This window comes from Narcine bancroftii, chromosome 8 (genome assembly GCF_036971445.1).
Source record: "Narcine bancroftii isolate sNarBan1 chromosome 8, sNarBan1.hap1, whole genome shotgun sequence".
NCBI lineage: Eukaryota > Metazoa > Chordata > Chondrichthyes > Torpediniformes > Narcinidae > Narcine > Narcine bancroftii.
In genome coordinates, this window is record NC_091476.1 from 158804875 (window position 1) to 158818911 (window position 14037).

General features: G+C 39.0%; 1 protein-coding gene across 1 annotated transcript in view; it reads left to right on the plus strand.

Annotated features, from left to right (window-relative positions):
* The window catches only part of LOC138741473 (keratinocyte-associated protein 3-like), a 40803-nt gene extending 27123 nt beyond the window's left edge, over positions 1-13680 (plus strand). The window contains exons 4-6 of the mRNA XM_069895645.1: positions 74-265; positions 4399-4521; positions 8103-13680. Of these exons, the coding sequence (XP_069751746.1) occupies positions 74-265; positions 4399-4521; positions 8103-8189 (402 nt within the window). The 3' untranslated portion in view covers positions 8190-13680. The remainder of the gene's footprint in view (positions 1-73; positions 266-4398; positions 4522-8102) is intronic.
* The last annotated feature ends 357 nt before the right edge of the window (positions 13681-14037 follow it).

Genomic DNA, 14037 nt, shown 5'->3' on the forward strand with positions numbered 1-14037 from the left:
AAGACGAGCATTACTCAGGTGTGTTCTTGAATACCTCTACAATAAAAAAGTTTCTTTTTGTTTAATTATGCAGCAGTACGTTGTACTTGCAAGTAGCATGCTCAACTCACTCATCGCTATGGCCTGTGTGATGGGTCTGGGGTTCTCTGTGGTTGTGACCATTGCAAATGGTGGAAGGACATTGCTTGCAGTCTGTCATCTCAGTTCTACTAAGGATGTTATACAAGTAACAAATGAATGTCCATTCGACCCAACGAGAATCTTTGTAAGTTTACACTCACCGACTATTCTTCCTCTGTATTTGCTAATCAATATGTAGTTAAAATGTATCACACTTTTAGCCAATTTGCAGTTTATCCCAATAATCTGAAACACAATTGCTCAAAATATAAGGAGGAGGAATTGACCATGTTTGGTAAAGCAGCGCAGGAATTGGTTGGTCCTTGTTGAGTCTTCAGTGGCTGTTACCAATTGCAAATCAAATGAACCGCTAATTTGAAGCAGCTAAATTCAAACTAAGAACAGATTGTGTAGCTGAACCAATTAAACTAATGTGCTAACATAAAGCTGTGTGGAAACACAATAATATTGCCATTGCATTAATATGTACTCCACATTATGTCGCAGAATTTCACTGCATTATTATTTATCAATTAATATCAGTGGTACTCTGGTTATGGGACTTTGGAGCAGTGTTGCACTTGTCTCACTGAGACAACATAGGCTCAGGTCCAAAACATTGGTAATGTATCTTTATCTTTGCTGTATAAAGTACGTCGTTTAACCTGCTGAGTTTCTCCTGCATTGTGTTTTTACTTCAATCACGGTGTCTGCAGACTTTCATGTTTTACTTATGGCTACTGTTTGCCCTGCTCATCAACATCCCTGGAAGCATATACTCTTTCTACATTGTCTGTATGTATGTGTGCTATGCCTGGTTGTGTTCTTGCGTTTTGCACTGAGGACTAGAGAATGCTGTTTCGACAGGTTGTACTCATCCAATTGGATGATAATAAGCTTGAACTTGAACGTACATAACAGATATCAATGAATCCTTTAAAACATTCATTAAATCATTTTTCAGTGCAAAAAAAATACTTTTAGCTAAATTGCTTATTGGGTGCATTAAATTACTATATTCCATTTATTTTATAGCGCTCTTTGAGAAGCAAATTCTGTGAAGTTGGATCTGTTTGAGATTTCATTTAAAAGAAAATCAGTGTTGAAGAATAAGTCAACCTTGCCTGTTGCTGTGATTGTTTGATATTTTTTAAAAGGGCAGAATCTTAAGCTTCCAGGCCCAAAGATATCATCCCTTTAAAATAAAATCTGCTTTCAACATTGTTTTTCCCATTGCTTTTGGCATGTTTATTTTTGCACGAATAGCAAAGGGTATTTATTAATGCCCACAAGACAAATGCATGTTTTTGTTCAAAGGAGCTTGATTTTTTTAAAATGTGTCCTGCAATTCGCAATGGCAAAGTGTAATTACTGCACTCTGATATAGCAAGTTTACATATTCTAAATGAGATGTCTCAAAGAGTTATGTGTGGCTTAAATGTCATGTCTGGAGTAGCATTGGTTTACACTGACTAAAATGTACAGTCAGGAAACATCACTTCAATAAATCCACCATGAATTCAAACCAAAGTGTTTTATAAAAGTTGCCCGAGAAATAAAGTCCAACCAGTCTCCCCAAACTAAATAGATCTTTTGAAAATGGTTTGCAACCAACGAAAGCAAATATCTACCACCGTGTGAGGAGAAGGTCAAGGTTTGCAATGGGCTTATGGATGTTGGTCCCCTTTCAAATAACCCAGTGTTTCCAATACTCAAGAGTAACTGAATGTGGATGAGGTGATATCCTTGGAATCCAAGTCACCAGCATCATTGCTCAAAAAGAGCAGAATGTGACACAGCTACACAACAACAAAAAATCCCCAGCAGCAAATGAAAACAGCTCATTAACATTGCAGTCATTCCACTCCAAATTGTTGTTCAGCAGCTGTGATTCATAATTTTCCAAAACTGATAAACACTGTTGAAATTATTGCTATCAACTAATCTCTTTTTTACAGCTGTTCTCACAAGGCTTTTGTCGTGCTTGTCTCACTGAGGATGGTTAATATATCATAAAAAATGGAATTAGCACAGGCTGTTTTGTCAATTATAATGATACATTTTTATGGCTCTGTCAATTTGTCATTTCTGCTCCAGTTTACTTGAATCTCTGATGGTTTATAGTTGAAACTCTCGATAAAACAGTCTGATCAATTTGCACAGACCAACTCTGCTCTTTTCTATTTCATTTAACTTGCATACGTTCACTTGTATAATAAAACACGAAAGTCGGCAGATACTGTGATGGCAGTAAAAACACAAAAGTGCTGGACGGACTCACCAGGTCACGCAGCGACTTGTGTAATGCAAGGTTTTCATGCTGTACTCACTTTGTGAAGAGCACATTTCTGCATATTTATGTTCTGTGAATAAAACATGCACATGTATAGAGTTGGCAAGCATTAACAGTAATGTCAGAGTGCAATGACTGTTTGGACCTCACTTAACAAAATTCTTGTGCTTAGTTATCATATTCACATGTTGATGTCAATGTCCTTATTTTCTAGGCTCCTTGTATAATGTTTAGTCTTCCTCTGTCTTTCCTTCTGTGTTATTATGTGTTAATAAGAACATTTCCCAGCATGCAATACGCACAGTTGGGTGGAAACCGTAAGTGACATATGATGGGGATTGAAGCAGCTGAAGGAAAATAAAGTCAGTTAAGTGTTTAACCCATGTAAAGTCGTTCTTCTTGAAAGAACAACTATAACACCTTCCTCCGGCTTCTAGGTTTGTTTATTAAACCCTCATCTTCCACATCCTATTTCACGTTTCTCAAACTGTTGAGAGATTCATTTTTCCCTGCCAAGTTAAGCTCTGCCCAGGGGCACTGGCAAAAAGGAGAGGGTGGAATTCAGGGCTCTTACTTTACAAAGCAAGTATAAATGTTTTGGATTTAAATGTAGGGATTCTAATTGAGAATTTTGACAAATGACACCTAAATTGGCCAAGTGGTTAATAGTTCCATAACGGCCTTAGGAAAACATCAACATGTGATTGAGAGTAGACAGAAAAATGACAAATGAAATTCAGTCTGGAAAGATTGAGGCAATGTATTTGAGGGAATGCTCAATGCTCAATGAAGTGTAGAAGAATGGAGGGATCCAGAAGGGTATATTCATAAACCTCTGAGCAGTACAGGTTGAATAAGGTGCTTAAGAATTCATACAAGGAAGTTGTCTTCATTGGCTTGAACACGATACAAGGAAAGGGATGACATGCTAGAACTGTGGCACAAATAGAACATTGTGTGCAGGGAATGACTAGATGATGGTGCAGAGATTTACAAGTTCACCACAGGAAGTGGAGAAGGAAGACTTGATAAGATGGGGATTATTTCCTTTGAAACAGAAGTGACTGAATGGAGATTTAATTCAGGTACACAGAGTTACCAGAAGCCAAGATAGGATGGATAGAGCCTGTTTCCTCAGTGGAGAGGTCTGGAATAGGTGGCATGGATCAATGGTAATGAAAAAGGGATTAGAGAGGAACTGAGAAAAATTTATCTCACTCAACAATGAGGCCTGGGACTCACTGAGCTCAAAGGGTATACACCAAGAGTTATGATATCTGAATGCCTCATAACATCATGAAGTAAATCCAGCTTGAATTTGTGTTCCTAATTAACACATTCTAACACTGGTTATTTGAGTCCATTGCCAACATGATCCAGGCACCAATTCTGGCATTCTGCCCATCTCTACTCTACACCTTTGAGACGTTTGTTAGAATCTACCACTTACAGACATCCTGTGATCACCATAGAATCATAATTAATGTAGTTGATTCGGTCATGGACTGGGCTCAGAAAAGAAGTGCCCTTCTCTTGGGCACCAGCTAAGTGGATGGACAGCAGAGCAAAAGAGTTCATTTAATTCTGTTATACCTCTGTTGCTTCACCTGCTCTATGTGAAACCAAGTGGAGGAAATACAATCGTGAGGAGGAAAACCAATGAATTAGTCAATTTTAATTGGCTTTGATAGTTCAGTGGTTAGAGCACTGATCTGGTAAACTAGGGGTCATGAGTTCGTTCCTCACAGGGGCCTCATTTCTGTGAGGGGCGCTGGACAAAGTGGTGACTCTCTGACTTCCTTACAGTAGGCAAAGTTAAAGAATTTCATTTGTTACATTCTAAATGAAGTTATTATGTGACAATAATGGAACCTTTTTTAAAATTCACACAAATGCTTCCTCCAATCATGTTGTTTTCCATCTGCAGTAATGATGGAAATGATGATCCAGGAGATAGCATTCAATCTAATACTCTTGTCTCCTAGGATACCACACTTGCAATGTGGATTCCGTGTCTGATACTGACTGGTCTAGCGGCTTTCCTATCTGTTCGATGTTTTTTTATCTCAATGAACTTACTGGGAAGCAAGAAGCAGCGACATAAACAGGTAGGAGAACAAATCGACCTTCACTTAGTGGGAATGAGTCCCATTTGATTTTATAAACATCTCCACATAATGTTATGAGCTAAATAACACGTCTTATTTATATACTAATAATGTGATGGTTACATTTCCTAAAGGCAATTTTTTAAATACAAGAAACGTGTCATATTGTAACTTAGATCATCACCACCTGAAAGAGAGTTAATAGACAACATTGATATTTTAAATTAATTCTTCATGATAGATAAGACAGTGCAGACTTTCACCTTGATCTGAGCTGACTTATTTTGCATCTAATTTTTTTTTCATATGTAACATGTCCTTCTTGCAGTACCATGGTAACAGTTAACCAAATGCCCAGATACATTTTATGAAAAGGATTTTGAAAATAGCTTCAGTTAATTAGGTAAAAGTCACCAATTAAATATGACCAAAGGAATAACATTTAGACATTAATTAACATAACTATTAATAAACACCTAGGATATGGCCTTTAATCTTGTGGGAATGGTAAATAAACTACTTCCAGGTTCCCATGCTGCCAGGGATGCAATTTCACCAAAATATAATGACAGCATAAAAATATAGTAACCAAGTTTGATTGTATGGTTATCTGCCTATCTAGCCTACACAGAATAAACTTATGAAAATAAAAGCTTTATCATAAAGTAAGCTTTACTGCAAACAAATGTTGCATTTAGTGCAAAGTTTTACAATAGGTGATGACGACTTTTATTTGTATAGCATCTCCAGAGAACGATGAGCGGTCGGTCGTGGTCAAATTAGCTTTGATAACTTGCCATCCCAAGCCCCAAATCTTTTGACCCCTTTAGAATTACAAATGTATCTCACTATTCATTGGATGTATCTGTTGACTTGTCCTCCATTGTCTTCTGTTAACGAATAACACAGGCTCAGCACTTTCACTGTCAAGAAATTTGTTGTTTTGCGAAGAGTGAAAACATTTCTATAAAAACAAATTTCAAAATAAATAAAATAATGCAAGAAAAAGAAAAAGATAAAGTGAGGTAGTTCCTGTGATTCATTGTCCATTCATAAACTTGATGGCAGTAGAGAAGAAGCTGTCCTTGTGCCACTGGGTGTTTGTCCTGTACCTCCTTCCTGATGGATGCAGGGGGAAGGCAGCATGCCCTGGGTGGTGGGAGTCTTTGAGGATAGAGGCTGTTTCTTAAGACACTGCCTCTTGTAGATGTTATTGATGGAATGAATACTGGTGCCCGTGATGTCACTGGCCAAGTTCACAACTCCTTGGAGTTTTTTTCCAGCCCTGTGCAATGCAACCCAACAGAATGCTCTCCTTGGTCCACCTGTAGAAGTTTTTGAGAGTCTTTGGTGACATACCAAATCTCCTCAAACTCCTCACAAAGTACAGCTGCTGGCGAGGCTTCTCATGAGACCATCGACATGGAGGCCCCAGAACAGATCCTCAGAGATGTTGACTCCCAGGAGTTTGAAGTTCCCTCTCTCATTTGACACACATCAAATGTGAAAATTAGATTCAGTTTGGAAACATGTAACTGACAGATGCATCACAGAGACAAAGCTAAAAGTCATTTTAGTCGTGTTCCCCAGATTCTGATAGGTACTTTTTAAAACTATTTGCTATCAATTTATATTTTAAGTAAAATAACAATTCCCCTTGGAGAATTTGAGATAATCCCGATTATAATCTCTTCTCTACCCTCCCCTCCACTCCCCCCACCTCGCTCCACCCAGGTTCATAGACAGTTTCTTTCCTACTGTTACCGGAATCTTAAATGGATCACTCATTGGTAAAAGATAATGGCCTTGCACGATTTTAACTGGACTTTTCTATATGCCCTGCACATTTTGACTTTCAGTCACACCACATCGTGCACCTTTGCTTTATCATTGTACTTCCTGGTATATTAATTAATTGACTTGCCTGGATGGCATGCCAAATAAAGCATTTCAGTCCATCTCTGTGTATCTGCAATAAGAAATTCAATTCTTTAATACATCTAGAAATCTGATGTCAACACTGCAACACAATGTTTACAGCCTTCTCCTGAATTGGAATACAATATGTTTTCGATTATCCAAAAACCTTTTTACCAAAATTCTCGAATCCAAAAACATTTTGGCGGAGACATGACACCACAAGTTGGAAAAAGTGGATTTTTTTTAAACCCACTGTGCTCAAGTGTGGCTACAGGGTATCAGTTTTACAAAGGAGACATTTGTCCACAGGTTACATGTTGAAGGAAAGGATAGGATAGATTATTTATTTATCATTTGTCACTTTTTGGTCATAAGTTACCGCAACTTTGTGATGAATATCGCGCTCTAGCTCCCTGCTCACCCGCCCGAGCCACACTCTCTCCCTGCTCACCTGAGCCACCCTCTCTCTCCGCTTACCCAAGCTGCTCCATCTGTCAAATACCCTTTCAGTGGGGTCACTGAAATTCTGCTGGTTAACAATTCCTGAGATTGTATGTGCAATCTCCTACCACTTACAGGTGAGGTGAGACTTCACACTCCCCGCCAGGATTAGTGATGGCAGTGGGGAGGTGTCGGGGATTGGTGACAGGTGATTCTGCTAAATGCTACTGGGCCTGCTTAAAGAAATTAATCGATTATCTGAAATATCCATATAACCAATGTAGGTCAGATCCCAAGCATTTCGGGTCATCGGAAACATACCATAGTAACTTTAGAGGCATCATGCAAATTTGTCAACTCAAATCATTTACAACACAAATGTTAATGAGCAAAACTATTATTTCTACTGATTGTCCCAAAGAGATTAGAGGGATTGCATGAATGGAGTTTACATTGGTTTTGAGGGTGTAAACTTAATTCAGAGCAAAGTTCAGCTTTTCAACGGTTCCTCTGTGTGCTGGAGAATCTAATTTACATTTCATGTAATTTCAGCTTATTTGAAGTAAAACAATAGACTACAAAAGGAGGCCAGCAGATATGTTCACATTACGTTATCACTTTGCACTCTTACAGGACTGGCACTCCCTATTTTATTTTCAGGCTTTGGCAGAAGCGCAGCTGCAGTGACAGAAATGCTCAACAAAGCTAATATATGCATTTACACCAGGTGTCACATGTCATAGAGAAATGAACTTCCACCCAAAAATAATGCACAGGCATGCAAAAGGAAGTTTTGAGCAAAATAAAATCTGAAATGCTATTTGATCGGAAGGGTCTGTACATCTTCTACCTGGATAAATATTAAAGAAATCAGCTTTGAAACGCACGCATGGCAACGTCTTGAGTTCAAAGCACTAAAAACATGCCAGAGGATTGGTTGGCCTTGCTTCCCCACACTTAATCACCTCGACTTCAGTGGAACTGAATGTGTAGCAAGTGAGTACAGGCAACAAAGGATTCCTTCGCATGCATTTACTGTTGGTAAAATCAGATGCATATACTCCCATTTTAATTTAAAACGTAGTAATAATCTCCCTAAGGAAAGAGGCATCCCTTGCTGCCATGTATCCATTACAAGTTCTAAGTTTCCCTTGAATAACACCCCGGGCATGACTCTTTTGATCCATGGCTCAGCAATTTGTCTTCTCTGTTTCTGATAGGTCAGTCGAAAAGTTTTGGAGGAAATTCAGGAAGTGGATGAAGATAGTGATCTTTTGGAAGGCACTACAGTGAAGTTCTGGGTGTGACGATGAAGTCGTGAAATATAAGGCAATTACAGGAACAGGGAGATTTTCAGGCATTAATACTTTCTGTACCGATGACTGGAGTTTGCTCGATACTCGAAGGAATCATAAAATCATGGCAAAGATATCACTGGAACACTCTCCGATATTTTTGGATCACATTTTGGGTTCCATGTCATTTAAAACTGTGGATTCATGCCACCAATATGTTGGAAGTTGTTCCAATCTTAAAGCCCAGGCTGAAAAGCTGGAGAATATATATATTCAGTAACTACTTTAAAATACATTTGGATACATTCTTGAAGCCTATTCTGCAGTGTTACAGATAAAGAGCAGGGCAGTGATGTCAATAGCCCCTTTCACACTTGCAAGTGGTCCCAGGAATTAACGGCCAATCGGCCTAAAAAGGGAATAGTGCGAAAGGAAAATCTCCTCAACCCCAGGGATAGACTGCCTCAATCCCCAGTGTATGCAGATGCCGGTGTTGCAATCAGGCAAGTGTAGAATGAGGAATTGCATTCTAGGATAGAATTGACCCAAGTTTTTGCATGTGCAGGAACTTGATGGAAGAAAGATTAAAATAAAAGTATAAACTTTACTGTGGGTAAGTCACAGTAGGAGAGAGAGAGAGAGAGAGAGAGAAAATAAATAGCAATAGCGTACAATTTTTAAACAGCATGGAAAAGTTAGTAGTGCTATAGTGTACAATTTATGAAAACTGGGGAAAAAGCGATGGTGGGCCTGTCTTCCCAGAATGCCGTGCAGCACAGAAATCTCTCCATGAATGGCTGTGAATACAGCCCTTTCTCTGCCACACAGAATTCTTGGAGGGCAGGTCTGCCATAATTTTTTTCCTATTGTATTTATATATTGACACGATAGCGTTTTCAACTTTCATACACTGTTTAAACTGTACGCCATAATGCTACCAACTTTCCCATGCTGTTTAAAAATTGTCTGCTATTGCTATTTATTGCTGGCACTTTACCATAATCCCTGATATAGGTTAGCATATCAACAACAGGGGCTGAAGGGCTCATACTGTGCTGTACATAAAGCTTAATTATGTTATAATTAGGTATGATTAATTTTGTTCAAATTTAAGATCCACCATCGCTCGATGCATCATGAAGTCACCAATAGAAGGTAGAACAGTCCTAACCCCGGGATGGCTCCTTGCAAGTGTGAACATGTGCAGTGTCCCAGTTAAGAGTGGTCAAGTGTGAACAGCAAAAACACCATTCCTCCCCTGTGATACTGAAATGATTTAGTGGGATGCTGGTGTAAAAGGGGCTATTGAATAGTTTTCAAAGAGCCAGCATAGGAGCAATGGGCTGAATGACCTCCTCCCATTTATATGATTCTAATAATTAAGCACACCCACTTTAGAGAGCACAGCAGATTGTAAATTTTACAGGGATGACTTTACCCTCTAGAGTTGACAGTCAATGCAATACTGAATGCAAACTTGATGTGCATTGACAGTAAACAAATCACGGTTTTGTGTTACGACCAAGCAGGTTTGCTAATCATTCTAAAGGGTAAAGCATATGCTAATGTTCAACAAGAAATTTGTTAACTCAGTTGGACAGATTTATCAACTTGTACTTCTAATCATTTCGTCAGCTACTTTTGATTTTTTTTAAAGGAAAAATACTAATCCCAGGTTTTACTAATCACTGAACAATGAACATTTTGCTTCCTGAACACTTTTGGGTGTATTTAATGGATTTAGGCTGATGGTCATGAAAATCAGCTTAAGATTTTCCTATCATGTACTTTTTTTTAGATATAATCTACTTTTGTGATTTCCTGTCATATTTTAAGCTTTTTCTTTATTTTAAGCATTGCACACAATGTTTTAGTCAATCTAAGAATGATGTACTCAGTGCAAGTGCTATGTAAATGTTATCTCAGGCCTGGGCATGCTTAGTCAGGATAGATTCAGACAGGCAAAAAAGTAGCTCACATATACAATTGATGTTCATTGCATTGATATAGATTGAATGCCATGTTGATGCACATGTTCTTCAGGCAATAACACAATGAGGGTACTTAACAATAGCATGTTTTGTCTTCAGGAAGATTCAATACAGCAGAGACGTCTTGTTTTAGTGCAGTCAGTGATGAACATTGTGAAAGATTTCACCAGCACATTGTGACCATGGAAGAGCAGTATCAGAGTAACTGGAATCCATCAATGCTGGCCGATTATTGTTGGGCACGAGAGGTATCATAGAACCAGAGAACACTACAGCACAGAAAGAGGCCTCTTCGGCCCTTCTAGTCTGTGTCGAACCATTTTTTTTCTCCTTGCCCCACTGACCTGCACCAGCCCATAGCCCTCCATTCCTCTCCCATCCATGTACCTGTCAAAATTCTTCTTAAATGTTAAAATTGAGCCCACGTTCACTACTTTAGCTGGCAGCTTGTTCCACACTCCCACCACTCTCTGTGTGAAGAAATTCCCCCTAATGATCGCCCTAATCTTTTCCCCTTTTACTCTTAATCCATGATGTTTGGTTTGTTTCTCACCTACCCCAAGTAGTAAAAGCCTAGCTACGTTTACTCTCTCTCTATCCACTTATAATTTTAAATACCTCTATCAAATCTTTCCTCATTCTTTTATGCTCCAGGGAATAAAGTCCTAACCTATTTAACCTTTCCCCATAACTCAGTTCCTGAAGTACAGGCAACATCCTCGTAAATCTTTTCTGCACTTTTTCTATCTTATTGATGGCTTTCCTGTAATTAGGTGACCAAAACTGCACACAATACTCCAAATTTGGCCTCACCAATGTCTTATACAATTTTACCATAACATCCCTTAGAATTGTCCTTCACATTGTCTGCCAAAGCAACCTCACATCTTATTTTTAGTCTTCCTGATTTCTTCCTTGTGTTTTCTTACACTTTTGTGTTCCTCAACAACCTCATTAGCTCAGTGTTGCCTATACCTGCTTTCCACCTTCCAAACCAGATTCCCAATATCCCTCGAAAATCAAGGTTCCCTATGACTGATTACCTTGCCTTTAATTCTGATAGGAACAAAGACTGTACTCTCAAAATTTCACCTTTGAAGGTCCTCCACTCACCTTGCACATCCTTGCCTGAAAAAAAAACATTCCAATCCACACATTTCCTCAAAATTGGCTTTTCTCCAATTTAGAATCTCAACCCAAGGCCCAGACTGAAACTTCTCCATAATTATCTTGAAACTAATAGCATTATGATCACTGGATCCAAATGATTTCCATGCACATACTTCTGTCACCTGTCCTGTCTCGTTCCCTAATAAGAGATCTACTATTGCACTCTCTCTAGTTGGTACCTCTATATATTGATTGAGAAAAATTTCCTGATCACATATGACAAACTTCAAGCCACCCAGCCCTTTTACAATATGGGAGTCCCAGTCATTATGTGGAAAACAAAAATTTCCTACTATTCCAACATTTGTCTGCTCTCTCTCCAGATTTGCTCCTCCAATTCTCGTTGACTATTGGGTGGTCTGTAATACAACCCCTTTCCCATTCCTCAGCTTCACCCTTATAACCTCTGTAGACAGACAAGAAAATAGCAATTGACATCCGCTTTAGAACTCTCAGCTGCTACATTCTTCCTATATTGATGTCTGGTTGCGAGTTATGGACCATCACAAATGCAATGGAAAAAATAATCAATGCAGAGATGTGGTTTCTCAGAAGAATGCTATGCACATCATATACAGACGATAACAAATGAAGAAGTTCTACAAAGAATGAAAACAAAACGTACTTAAAACAATCAGTAACAGCAATTAAAATTCTTTGGACACATCATGTGAAGAGATACATTAGAACATCTGGTTACAGCTGGAAGGAAAAACAAGCAGAGGCAGGCAGAGAATGAAAATGATAAATGGATTAACATCACGTTTAGAAGCAGGGGAGGCAACAATTACAATTCAGGGTGGGGGGGGTCATGATCACCCACGCTGAACAGAAAGGCACCTGAACCAACCAGATGAACCCTCTGGGCTGTCCTGCCTGAGACATTTTCCCTGATGAGCAATGCCACTCTTCCCCCTTTCATCCTCCTCCATTCTATCATGCCTAAAGCAACGGAAGCCTGGAACATTGAGCTGCCAGTCCTGCCTCTCTGGCACACTTCCCATCACTCTGCAAATCTAGTTTAAACCACCTGAATCAGCTCGAGCAAACCTTCCAACAAGGATATTAGTCCCCCTCTAGTTCAGATGTAAACCGTCCCGACAGAACAGGTCCCACCTTTCCTGGAAGGGAGCCCAATGATCTAGAAACCTGAAGCCCTCCCTCCTGTACCATGTCTTTACCCATGTGTTACTGCATTATCCTCCTATTTCTAACCTCACTAGCACGTGGCACAGGTAGCCATCCTGAGATCACAACACTGGAGGTCATGTCCTTCAATCTAGCGCCTAACTCTCCGAAATCTCTTTGCAGGACCTCCTCACCATTCCTACCATGTCATTGGTCCCTATATGGACCATGACATCTGGCTGCTCAGGATGCCATGAACTCAATCTGAGATATCGTGGACTCTGGCACCATGGAGTCAACATACCATCCAGGATACTCAACCTCTTCCCCAGGACCTCTCTCTTATCTGTCCCCCTAACTATGAAATCTCATATCTTTACAGCTCACCTCTTCTACTCCTTCCCTTCTTCGCCACGTGACCAGACTCCATGCCAGAAACCTGATCATCATGGCTTGTCCCTGGTAGGTCATCCTCCAACAGAATCCAAAATGGTATACTTGTTATTGAGGGGAATGGCCACAGATGCAGATGCAGAGTACAAACGTAAATCAGTGGGAAAACATTATCAGGTCAGTTGAACTAATTCACTGTGTCTGTATCATTATGTGATTAAATATGCTAAATTTTTAATGAAAGTTAATTTATTGATTCTCCAACTTCCTCTGCGCTACAACAAATCTGAAATTACCTTTGTTTTCAGCTTGAAATTGTCCATCATAATCCCCAATTTTTTTCAGGAAGCAAACCTGTAATTTAATGAATGTAAATTATCTTCAAACCAATTGCTCACTAATAGAATTTGTTCCGAGATACTCTTTTGGAAATGGAGACTATTAAGGCCCAGCTTTAACTGGAACTGGTCGTAAATGCTTCATTGAACAGAAGCAGAGTAAGCTACACCAAAATAAAATCAGCAAGCCCACCTTTCAGGTTTTGCTTTTTGTAGCGTGGTTGACTCAGCAGCCTGAGAGACCAAACGATGAAGCAGACTTTGGGTTAAATATACAAATAATGTACATTAACTTTGATCAAAATTCCTATTGGAAGTTAAAGTGGGCGATGTGTTTGCTCAGTTTTAGTAATTTTTTTAAAATGTTTGTATAATTGTCGTCACTTTCAGATGCAAATTCAGGAATTTTGCAATGTTTGGATTTTTAACAAATAATTATTAACCAAGAATTGATTTTATTCAATACATCTCAATAAACATACTGTAACACCAAATAACTCCAACCTTTCCATTGTTGTTGTTTTCTGCATTTTTGCACTTTGATTAACATGTTAGTTGCAATTTTTAATGCTTTTTATGAGTTTTGTCGCAACTTTACAGAAGATTTCCATGCAAGGGGGAGAAAATGTTCCAGAGATAAGAGGATGGAAAGAATTTTTCTCATTACATTTGGTCATTGCCCGCAAAGAAAGTACTTACTAACAAAATCACCAATTATTATTGTGCACTTCCCACGAAAAGCTGCAGTCTGTGCAGTGGAGGAGGTTCAAAACTATAGTGAGCTGGCCATCTAGTCAGCACAATCTTAACACCCTGAGATTGTCTGATCTCGGAAGCTAA